A 12,943-nucleotide genomic window follows, 5' to 3' on the forward strand; every position below is an offset into this window, starting at 1 on the left:
TTGAAAAACAAATGACTTTATTTTCTGCTGAAATCTGATTAATTTCTATAAAAAAAATGTTCAAACAATTACACTGGCTTTCAGAAAAGAAAGGCACTCCCTTGCTCTGATCGACAATAGCTACAATGTAAACAAGTGCCGTTCTTCTCTGCCAGTAAGTGTAACAATCCAACATATTTTCAACTCAAAACAACTAAGTATAAACAATCATATGTTTATTCGCTCTTTGCACAGATCCGCCATCTTGCTACCAAATTGAGGTTCTCCCTGCAAACGCATGCGCAAAAAGTGCATTTTTATATCTTGCGCTTTTCTAGCAACACACCAGAAAGCACATGTTAGACAGGCGTACGCACACACAACACACACTTTGTTTTGAGCCAAGTAATCCTTGTTCACAGTGATTCAGATGCATGATCATGGATGAGCACAATGCTCATGCAGTGAAATGAACCCAGGGGCATGTTTCTCAATGAATTACAAACACTCTCACAATTTGATCTATTAAGTGTTAAGCCTTACTAAATCAAACTTAAAATGGATTGGCTATGGGCTATTCTAGTTGAAATCCGTACACCCCTTCCACACAGGGATGGGGTTACCTGAATGGTGATTCCATTTGGAATTTATACCCCCTGTGTGGGTGATTAAGGTCATAACTTCTACAGGGTATGTATGGATTTCAACTAGAATAGCCCTATGCTACTCATGCAAGCAGCACCACACTCTGAAATGGTTGGTTGGAACAAGGCTTGATGGAAAAAGGTTGCATGATATGAGCAAGTGATTCCCATAAAGCCACACCTATCCCCATGGCACATGTTGGCCCAGATCAATTCACGTTTAAAACAAATCATTGAAAGTCATCACATGTTATGATACCTCATACAGATACATTCTGTATAACAAATAAGTGTTTTATATTTTGAATAGGTATTTGGAGTAGGAACTTATCACAAAGATACAATGTGTGACATGTATTTGTAACTTTATCTTGTAACTCGATCTCACAAGTGTACTGGTTCAATCCCAAGTGGTGCTGGTGCAAACAACATTAAATTAGGTCAGTTTGCCAAAGCTTTCCACTGGAACAAAACTTTGACAAATAGATCCAGATGTGCACCTGCTTGAGTTATTACTATGTACACATCTTATTATCCAAAATCATCTGGATCCAAATTAGCCATGTAATAAATAAGAATGATGTGATATTAAGAAACTTAGCACAGAGCTTAAGCTGTGGACTTCCAAACTCTGCCACATACCCAGCATGAACCTGTTATTAACAGTGGCAATCAGATTTCAGTGCATATGCATGTGACATAAACCTATTGTCAATCCAAGTGGTTGATTGGTCATGTATGGGACGGTGACATCCAATAGAAATCCAATGCTCATACTCCATGTGAAGAATTCAGATGCAAAAACTGAAATATCTATTTGCCCTAATTTGAGATACTTTTGATCATATTTCAAAAAATTGCCTTGCCATTTTGAAAGTGTCAATTCAAAACTAGCATTGGTCTATTCCAGTTTAAATCCTTACAAGCCCTATGCAAGACATGACCCATTTGAAATTCACACTCCCTGTGTGGAAGATTAAGGTCATGTCTTCTATAGTTGTGTATGGATTTCAACCAGAATAGCCCATTATAGGACAGATATTGGTAGCCTTATGTTTGAACATGTTTGAAATGATGCTTTTTTGCATCTGAATTTTTCATAAATATTCCTACATTAATCAAATCATGGTTCCCAAACACCTGTTAGTAGTTCCCGGTGCCCACTCTGTGTGCATTTCTTAATATCAATGATTTGGTAGCACCTTAGATAAGACGACACCATCCCAATCCTCACTTTGAAGGTTAGGTTACAGTTTACGTTAGAATTAGAGTTAAATGGAATTAACAAAATAATTAGGATCAGAATGAAGAATGAGATATAAGATGACGACCCAGAGTGACTGGGACGGTGTAATTTATCTGCAAGCTCCTCTGATGTAACAAATGTGGTTATTACTGGCATGATATATATGAATTGATCATAAAGCTTGCATTGTATTTAATAAAGCTACCACATGGTTGGGAAAATGTTGTTATAAAGCATAGCTGCACAATTTGAACCCAACCACTCCAGCATGAGGTCCTGATTTGTAATCAAATGTTTACAAACACAAAATTAATATTAATATTAATATTCAAGAATTTGGTTGATGTTCAAAATGGTGCTATGGTGTGCGCATATGAGACCAAAATTTAAACTGTTCTTGGTCCATAGTGGTTGAGTCCAACATAGTTTGGTCCTCAATTGACCAATATTCTTTAAATTAACAGCTTATGTACTGATAGCCTTCATGTACTCAATCACTGCAAAATTAATGTAGAACAATATTCCCAGCAAACTAAAATCAAGAAATCATAAAATTTCAAGTTTAACCTCTCAAAACAAAGCAATTTTTTAACATGATACATCTGCTCTGAATTAAAACAAACAATGTTACTCCCTGCTGAAACACTAAATTGTCTTCTTTGCATCTGATAGTTAAAGCCATATTGTAACATTGGCTGTAGAGTATTCCCTCAATGTTTTTTCAAATGAGATTTTGAATACAATGACAAAGTATGTCCTTTAATTATTACGATCGAAATATTAGTCGGATGTGTACGGAATGCTCATAACACGGTACGTACATGGTGTGAAGGAAGGTCATAACACACCAAAATGACCTACCTCAGTCACGGTTGACAGAGCAACAAGCATTAGCACAATATGCGCTGGAATTAAATAGTAATTTTCTTTGTTTTGCCTTATCTGTTCCTGTCAAAATTAAAATTTTATTTCTTATGGAAATGTTACAATGTGGCTTTAATATACAATTAGGCTTTATGACATCTTGAGCCCTGAATCAATCAAAGTAACTTGTGTATTCAAATCCAGCAGATGCCTGTTATCATATTATTATTCTAAGCATACATGAAATAATAAATGATATTGCCTAGCATCAAAGCTAAGTTAGTAGAAGCAAACCCAAAACACAAACCAAAAAGGTTAACATGGCTGAAGATAAGAAAGTTTAATAAAGCATGTACCTGTTTGTATATTTGTGTATAATTTTGTTGTTATATCAGTTTTCTAGCCTAGTAAGCTGCCCTGTCTCCAATGACTACTGCATTTATTAAAACTCCCCGCCACCATATGGTATATACAAGTATGCTACCCAGCATACTTAAAAAATAATTTCCCAAAAATAATAAAATATAACTATTCCTCTAATTTTAGATATCAATACCATCATGTCTGTACAAATAATGCCAGTTATTATACAAATATTGACTGCTATGAGGGGCATGGTTAAAATTATAGGCCCAAGGTCATAGTCATGGTTTTGAGATCACCGCGGGCCTATAATTTTAACCATGCCCCGAATAAAAAGCAGTCAATATTTGTTTTATATACCAAATCTTAAGATTCTTGTCATCTGTTTGGTTAAAAGCATCGATTTTGTGAAGAGAAATTAATATTTTCAATGCGAACGGCACACAGATTACAATCTGCGATTTCTGCGTAATTATAGCGCGAGAAAACATTAACACGTGCGTAATATCATTTTACGCTGGGAAAAACGCGCAGTTTGATCGTGACACACGTGACCGGTCCATAGTTCATTTCCATGGACCGGTCCATGGTTCATTTTGCGGGCATAGTTAATTCAATGACTGCTTTTTCAACCAATCAGATGACAGGAATCTATATATGAGGTATATAAATAAAGTTATGGTCTCCATGTTATTTTTCCAGTTGGCATCACATTTTCACATTCCTCAAAATGCTTTGTGCCAGAATTGATACTATGTGTAGATCACCAATTATTATACTGGTGTGCATTTTCAATACTCATCGTACTCTATGTAACTTACAGCACACAGTGGCATTGTGCAACATAGTTTTGAGCAAATGCACACTGGAATTTGATGATAGTTGGAGTGCAAAAATTAGCTGCCAATTATCAGCCCTTTTACACTACACCTTATAAATGATAGTATGAGAGAGATTTTCTGTAAAATAAGTGGTCTACTTTGCTGCTCCACAATACTATTTACATAAAGCATGTCAACTCTTCCATGCTATAGCACTGCAAGTACTTCCCTTATATTTTTATATTTATAAAGTTATCAATAAAGTTTCTCAATCCTACAATGAGTAAGCTAGAAATTAAAAAAAATACAAGAAGATCTTTGAAGTTGCTCATTTTTGTCCATGGCAAATAAAAACAAATTAAAAAACCGAAACAGATCTATGTAAGAAAGGTATTTGAATTTGAATTATAAACCATACCAATGTGATCTGATGGTATTATAACAGTCAAAACGATATTTACATAAGGAATTACTTCAGCTGTTATAAGAAAAAAATGAGCTATACTTAATGATCAAACCTAATGACTATAATTAATGATCAAAGCTATTTGTGCTTGTTGAGTAATTTATATACCAGTGACACGCAATACTTTATACAAAGGGATTGTGTCAATTCTTCAGAAAAAGAATGAGCTATATAATAGTGACCAAATTGAGCTATTTATACCTACTGAGCAATTTGTTTGTTATATTTCTTCTTTAACCTGGGACACTCAATCAGTTGAAAACACAATTAATCATATGTTTTTCCTTGAGGCCCAATTTATAGACTAGAGCAGCTAGACACAATATTTTGTACAGAAAACCTTTCCATGGCCCCTCTATCATGCAGATGGACTATAATGAACTCCAAACCATGATTCACTTGCAATTGTTAAAGTGTATAATGCTCATTTTCAACAGATGGTTCTTTCTATAATCATTCACAAATGTCAACATTTGCAGTAGAATTGTCTTTCCTGGGGCCCTTGTCTTTACTGAATTGAATTGTCTTTCCTGAATTGTCAAATACCTTCACAAAGTTTCAAATCTAGTTCGAGATGTAGCACTACTACATTGGGTATAGAGTCAGAGTAATTTTATATTTGGGCTGAATTTATACAAATATTCTTGCAAAAATGTTTACATTTGTGATTGATATTTTAACAAACAGATGTTGATGGCAAACAACCCATGGTGGACACAACAATGAAGTCATCATTTACCTGCAGTTGTACTCAGCGCTGAACAATTAAAAAAAAAAAAAAAAATATACATAAACAGTAGATTCCATTTAATAAAGAACCTGACATTGATACCAAAAACTTTTCTAGTTGAAATCCATACACCTCCGTATGGAAGGCATGACCTTAACAATCATCCGCACAGGGAGTGTGAGTTTCAAATGGGGTTACCTGAATGGGTGACTCCATTTGAAATTCACACTCCTGTGCAGGAGATTGTTAAGGTCATGCCTTCCATAGGGGGCATATGGATTTCAACTGGAATATCCCAATTGCCCCCTTTCCATTGACACTTGACATATTGACACAAAATCACTCCACAATGTCGACTCTAATCTTCTTCAAATATCAATATGAGTTGTGAGAATTGGATCACCTCTTTTCTTGTATACAACTAAATATTACAATACCAAACATATTGTTCCAATGACCACTTGCGCTGATTAATCTCTATTTTTCTTTCTGTATGTTCATCAGAAAGGTCATATTACCATTTTCCAAAAAACACACAAATATTTTTTGCCATGTCTATATCCCTTACAAAAAAGGGATGCCAACTTTAATCTCTGCCAAAACACACCAACAAGTACTCGTGGAGATTTATAACACACACTGTTCAAACTTAAAATGAAGCTTATGGATGCTGAATTCTGTTTTCTTTTAGTCACAAAAATTTCCTCTGATAGTTTCTTAATCAATGGCCACATGTCACTACTTTAGTTAATTATATTTTAAGTCCTTCTTTCTATTACAGTGTAAAATATGCAATTTCAACAGTGGCAGAATTTGTATTCTTTGTCATGAATACTATTTCATCAGATCTAATTGGGTAAATTGACATCACTATGCTGTGGAAGGGTTTACTTAAGTAGTGGAACTACAAATTACATCTAAAGGCTCAGTGCAACAAAGCCACATCTCCATTTAGCTTCCCTGGGTGATGTTGTGTGTAAATGCAATAGTGCTTATGCATAACAGCACCCAGGAGAGCTAATGCAGATGAGGCTTTGTTGCAATGAGTCCTCGACATGTGTTTTTGCAAAAGAGATTAGACTTCAGTCACAATGCATGGTTCATTATGTAAAACAGAGACCGTTAAAAGTGGCATCTGAGTCCATAGGAGTCAGTTCTCAAACAATACAGTAGGCCAGGTCTATTCAAACAGGTTGTATTTGTGTATTTTCGAATCAAAACTTAAATGAAAGATAAAATGTTAATTTTAAAGCGCAGCTGCACAGTTTGTAATTATTGTTATTAATGATTGTTAATGTGATCATGATGTCGTTTTTTTTAAATATGTGCTATAAGACCAGTGGTTTACAAGAAGCTCCACACAGATAGTGACTAGAATTGTGCTCCAAACAGCAACCATTTTCTAGAAGATGTCAAAACATTACATCGAATGAGCATGTTTTCAAATGTGACAATAACACTTTACAACCAATCCAAACTTTTAAGGACAGAAAAAAATGTAATTTAGTGTCAAATTTCTTTTTATAAATGAAGTAAAGAAAGAGAATGTAAAAGTATCAAAATAATACATACATACTAATAAACAAGACTATTTCCTAAAGGTTGTGGTGTATGGTTGTCATTATTAATAACAGTAAAATGTATTAGTTCCCAAACTCCGATCCAACAGTTTTTTCCTCTTTTCCCACCACCACAAGGAAAGAGTTCTTTTGCACACACATTGAGGAGCAAACTTAAACAATGGAAGTCAAAACTGTCCAACAAACTTCAATCTTGTGGGGTCTAAAACACTGGTGCATGCTTTTGCAATAACTGACACCCCCCCCCCCCCTCATACATTAGGATGAGGGTTGGGTTTTATGGTTAGGATTAGGCTGTTCCAATTGAAATCCATACACCCCTATTGAAAGACATGACCTTAATCTTTCCACAGGAAGTGTGAATTTCAAATGGGGTTACCTGAACGGGTGACTCAATTTGAAATCTACACCTCCTGTGTGGGAGATTAAAGACATGACTTCCATAGGTGGTATATGAATTACAACAGAAATAGCTCATTATGAGATTCAGTTTAGGGCAAGGATTATGGTTGAGGATGACCATCACTCTTTTAAAGTTGCTCTCATGTTTCAACTGGGATATTAAGATCTGCAAAAGCAATGAAAATCAATATTCTCACCACCATAGATGCAAGTTCAAAGGCAACATACAGATTGCAGGTACACTCTTTGCCTCTTTAGGACAGTTGAGACTAAACTATGATCAGTTTGTAATAGGCGGGACTCATAATATCATAGATTGATGCAGAATGGAGTACACACAGCTGGGCGCAGCACCTACCTGAACTGCATTTTGTGTATTGTGTGACTAACACACACTTTTATGAATTTATGCAGAAGTTGGGACTTTATTGACACGCAAAGAGATAAAAAACAAATAATTCTTGCCTATTACGAGCTGATCATAGTATACATGTCTAGTTCTACTTCCTAATAAATCAGCAAAAATAAGAATGCTAAAAGCAGTGCAATGCGCTTCAGTTTTGATATTGTTTAAAGCACTGCAATAGATTGACAAACATTTCACTCTAGCAATGTTTTCAAAGCAATGTTACCAATATCAAATGAAAATGTTTGCATTTTTGGCTTATTATTTTTGTCCTTAAAACAAAAACCAACCAGTGGAGCACAATAAAGTAGATCCATCAGTGTGGTACACAACTTACTGTTATCCTGTGATGAAAGGTACAAAGTACTGGCTAAATTGCCCATAAATGGTAGCTCTGTGCCTGTAAATGGATTATCTTAAAATCAGTCTCATAAACCACTGACATCAAAACTGAAACTTTAATATTACTGTACGCCTAAAAACTTAATCAAGAATGCTTTTTAATTTAGACTGATTCATATAACAATTTCAATAATGATATAACAAATCTATGTGGATAGTTGACATTTTAGAGGGTTCTTCTATCCTCATCTTTGGTAATACTTGGATTGGGAAAGATGGTGAGTATTGCGATAAGATGATTGCAGCTGCAAATTGAAAATGTAATAATTATAGATGTAAATGTTAACATCTTTCACAGTTACTGGTGAAAAGTAAATTTCTTCTTAATTTACAAAGATATATAAAGGTCAGTGTTTTTTGAAAATGTTTGGCCATATCTTATGTCTCATGCACAGACAAGAAAGAAACAGACCACGTACAACCAGTCAAAGTCCCTCTGTATTGGATGATGTGAGTTCTCGCATATTCATGAGGGCCGATTATTCGATCGTGCCGTGTCTAACAATCACGCCAGCGCTGCGTGCCTTCGCGTATAGAGCGTTTTGTGCTTTCACGATTACGTGATAGACCGTGAAAATATGCGGTAATTGCGTAGCAGTCTCGCCTGTCGCATTTCCTTGAACAATCGATTGCACACGGTCTGTTTCTTACTCGTTTGTGGTCTCATGACATCCAATTAAAGGTTAAAGGTCATAACCCTTCTTTCACATCAGTAAAGGTCAAAGAGTGTGTGCAATGTTGATGTCTTAGTAAACTGCCATGAAGCAGTGATTCGCTACATCAGAATATTCTAAATGATTAATGTGCTAACATACCCGGCAAGTGATAAGACCGAACATGACCTAATAAGGGGTAAAGATCACATTTTAGTGAATGTTGGAAGAGTCTGTCTGTACGGACACTTGTAGCTACACAAAATTGAATGGTGCTTTATATTTAGCAACAATGCTATTTTCTTTTTTTTAAAGCCATTTGTTTTGGATATGAAAAAATACAAAATGACCATTTCTTTGACTTCACTTCAAGCCATTTCTAAATTTTGAAAATATTTTTACTCCTTCGCAGGGATCGCTGTGATAATTTAAATTGCTGATATTAATTTCTTGTTTCATTATCATGTTACACATGACCAGGGAATGTGTTATGATTAAACTAAGAAAAGTCTGACAATGTGATATAAATTGCTTGGTTTGACTATTGCAAATCAGAGTGTTTATTTATACATTGCAATGTGATGTATGCATGTGTGCATAATGTGTGTTGGGGTAGGGGTGTGTGAGACAGTGTTTAAGTTTGAGAAAGGGGTTGGGGTTGTGTTTGCATGTATATATGCATGTATGTGCGCATAATATAATTATATACAGATGCCAACTGATTAAATTAAATTTGGATAAATCAGTTAAACAAAACTAAATAACTCCAGTTGAAATCCAATACACTCCTAATGGAAGACATGCCCTTAATCTTCCACACAGGGAGTGTGAATTTCAACTGGGGTTACCTGAATGGGTTTCTCCATTTGAAATCCACACCCCTTTGTGGGAGAGTAAGGCATTGTTTTCCATGATAGGGGGTGTATAGATTTCAACTGAAACAGTCCAATGCATACTTACTCAGTGTGACAACCTTCCTCAAGTCAATTTCATCTATACTGTCATTGGCAACAGAGTAAAACATGAGATATTTCCCCTTGAGAACAAACCATAATCTCTGCCAATTGGTCTGTGGAAAACAAAATTTAAAAAAATGAATATAATGATAATTAATATTGTATTTCCTCAAATAGTCACCCCCTACAAATAAACACCCCACCACTTTTTTCAACCAAGATGTTTAAAAAAAGCCAATATTTCCATGCTATCTTTTTATCTTCAGGTATTTTTTTTTATCAAAACAAAGAAATCACAGAAAAATCATAAGAAATCACATGTAGTAAGCTTACCAAGTTGCACACATGGTCGATAATAGCTTCGATAATTGGCAAAAATCTGGTCGGAAACCAGTTCATAGTTTGTCATTTCAGCATGAGTTTTAAGCTTACCTAATAATTTTAACGGGAAATATTGTTCTAAAAGTTCTAAACAAAATGACCTCTAATAACCCCCCTCCCCTGTTTGGAAAATGCAACGCCCCTGGGGGCGACTGTTCGAGGAAATACGGTATATATTTTTTGGACAAATTCTTCAAGCACATATTTGTGAAATGCCAATTTAAAGCCATAATGTACGACTTCCCATCAAATTTTAATTTTGTTATTTACCATAAATTATGAAATTATATTAGTAATAAATGTCAGGAAGGCTTTATGTCCATTTTAAGCCAATAATGAGGTAGAATGAAAGAAACCCCACTGGCTATAATGAAAGACAAAGATAAAGACTAGTTTGCGTCTGACGTCATCTGTCAATCAAGTTCGAGCACGGTTTGTTTACAATTGTCGTGATGATATGAGTTGCTGAACGCGGCGGTAAAACCAGGTGCCTTATTGTTAATTTTGCACCTACAAACCATCTCAAAAGTTAGGTCTTTATAGTAGGAAACTTTCTCTCACGAAGGCACCATGTCAACAATGCCTAGAAAAGTTGCTCTTTGCCTTGTAAAAGTACGTAATTTTCGCCATTTTCTGATATTCCTTTTCTCCAATCGGCACCAGATAAATCAACCTTCCTTGTATGCGCTATTAACCAATCAAGGATCATAGAGAATTTGATTGACAGTGACGTCAGACGCAAACTAGTTTTTTTTATCTTTGTCTTTCATTACATCCAATTCTCGCTATTCGCATTAAGGGCGCCGCCAGCGGTTTGCGATATGTAATCGTGATGTATCATGGGAAAAGGTCGACATCCAAGTCCGCTGCAATACTGAATATTACCATGCTATTACATAGGAACACGTGACAATATTTTTTAGTTTGTCAAAATAAAGGTGTTACACGCGAATCGATACTCAATAATACTTAATAATGTGATTTGAAATGTGCACAATAATTTTTTCTCTATCGATTTGCGTGTAATACCGCGTTATATTGACAAACTAAAAATATTGTCACGTGTTCCTATGTAATAGCATGGTAATATTCAGATTATGCGGACTTGATGTCGACCTTTTCCCATGATACATCACGATTTTCCCATGATACATCACGATTACATCGCAAACCGCTGGCGGCGCCCTTATTGCGAATAGCGAGAATTGTTGACCTCTGTTGCTGGATAGCTCAGATGGTAGAACATTGACTAGCATTCCAGAGGTCACCAGTTCAAATCCAGCTTCAGCCAAACATACTTTGATCCTTTCTTCATTTACAGGGTTCCAAGCATTTCACAAAAGTTAAATTCTTGTTTTTTCCTGACAAAATTTCATGAGATATATTTCTATTTTATCAAGGTTGCATCAGGGTGTGGGCTATTTCAAATGATTATCGACGGAGAAGGAAGACGGAGAAGGAAGAATTCTTTCCAGAAAAGTAAGAAATATGTGATGCAATCAAACAAAGTGAGTCGGATGTTGGGAATGTTGATTTTGAGATATAATCAATAATAGTATTCAACTTCCTTTGTATTTTACTGTTCTGAGCAACATTAAAATGGCCATATCTCTGGAAGCATAAATCTAATTATGATGGGGTTTTCATCAAAATAAATCTCTGAGAATGGCTCATATCATATAATAAGATTTAAAACTGAATTTTGATTTTAATCGACATCAGACTCATTTTGCTTGATCGCATCACATATGAACTCAGTTTATAGCTGAATGGTTGTAGTACAGTTTGGAGTCATATTATGTTGTAAGCAAGACATGTGAATGTCAAAATGACAAAAACAATTGCCCTCTTGGGCCACTCAATTTCCCTGAATTTGGCTGTTTTTTCCCCTCAAATTCTAAAGGTTTTCCTGATTTTTGACTCAAATTCCCTGAGTTTTCCTTCTCTGGAAAACATAATTTCATTCTCCCTGGTTTCCTTGAGTGGCTGGAAACCCTAATTTAATATCAAAAGTATGAAACAGGACTACTTACTGTGGCAGCTCCATCCTTCTTGTGTAGAAAGCCAGCAAATTGAAATTTCTGGTAAGAATTCAATTGAAATTTCTGGTTAGAATTTATACAAAACATATTCTCCAGGTTCACATCACACAACACTATGAAGAAACTTCCAGGGCAAATCACACATTAGCAGGTTTATACCAAATTCAATGTCACAGCTGTCAGGTTTACAATATATATCTCATATCCAAGATTGCCTATTTGTTTACAGCAATGGTGTAAGAACACAATGTCAGCAGGTGACTATCAAGTAGTTCAAATCCTTATTCCTTTACTGAAACTTGCTTAGAAATAGCCCAAAAGGATATGGGCACAGGCAACAACATGTCACTGGAAGAACCTTGTTATACTTTATTGGTCCACACATAAAACACAATCTAACTATATGGCAAGCCCCTTCTTCAGGTTTTATTTTTCTACAGTGCTCTGTGACAGCCTTTTGTGTTTTAAAGTTTTTAATTTCCTACAGTAATTGTGATAATGCTGATTTCCTAGCTGCTTAATTAATGTTACATAATCACAACAACAGGATATAGGGAGCTCATTTAATTCAAGGCACTTCAACCCATTCATAAAAACTTGTAGTTGGAAGGAACATAATTTTATCAACACTTGTGCAGGGGTGGCAAAAGGATATATTTTATAGAAGCTGAAACTTAATAAAAGGGGTGCAGGCATGGCTTCCTTGCCCATCATAAACAGATAATTTCATGTATCTATGTAAGCGCAATCAACACTGTTACGCTCCAAGTATGCCCTGTTACCACCTAAATTCAGGTACAGGACACTCTTTTTTTCAATTTCTAGAAGTGATTGTGGGGGGGGGGGGGGGGTAAATGGCTTGATAGGGATGTTCTAATGGAAATTTGAAAGTGTACCCATCCATAACCTAGAAATTTGGAGCAATTGCTATATCAATAGTCCAAATTTTTGGCCAAATTTAATGCAAATTGCCCAAATTTTCGGCAAATTTTGTCTACAGTTCGAAAA

General features: G+C 35.4%; 1 protein-coding gene across 11 annotated transcripts in view; it reads right to left on the reverse strand.

Annotated features, from left to right (window-relative positions):
- LOC140160919 (arf-GAP with Rho-GAP domain, ANK repeat and PH domain-containing protein 1-like) overlaps positions 1–12,943 on the reverse strand; it is a 163,291-nt gene that overhangs the window by 40,020 nt on the left and 110,328 nt on the right. For 8 of the 11 annotated variants that reach the window (XR_011860033.1, XR_011860037.1, XR_011860034.1 and 5 more), the window contains 4 exons: positions 11,927–11,974; positions 9,517–9,625; positions 7,839–7,901; positions 5,123–5,140 (listed from right to left, as the gene is read on the reverse strand). Coding sequence is in view for 2 of the 11 variants with exons in the window: in XM_072184264.1 (XP_072040365.1) it covers positions 5,123–5,140; positions 7,839–7,901; positions 9,517–9,625; positions 11,927–11,974 (238 nt within the window). In the remaining 9 variants the exon portion in view is untranslated. The remainder of the gene's footprint in view (positions 1–5,122; positions 5,141–7,838; positions 7,902–9,516; positions 9,626–11,926; positions 11,975–12,943) is intronic. The other 3 variants (XR_011860038.1, XR_011860036.1, XR_011860031.1) reach the window with 2 other exon arrangements.

The sequence above is a fragment of the Amphiura filiformis genome, chromosome 9, assembly GCF_039555335.1.
Source record: "Amphiura filiformis chromosome 9, Afil_fr2py, whole genome shotgun sequence".
Lineage (NCBI taxonomy): Eukaryota > Metazoa > Echinodermata > Ophiuroidea > Amphilepidida > Amphiuridae > Amphiura > Amphiura filiformis.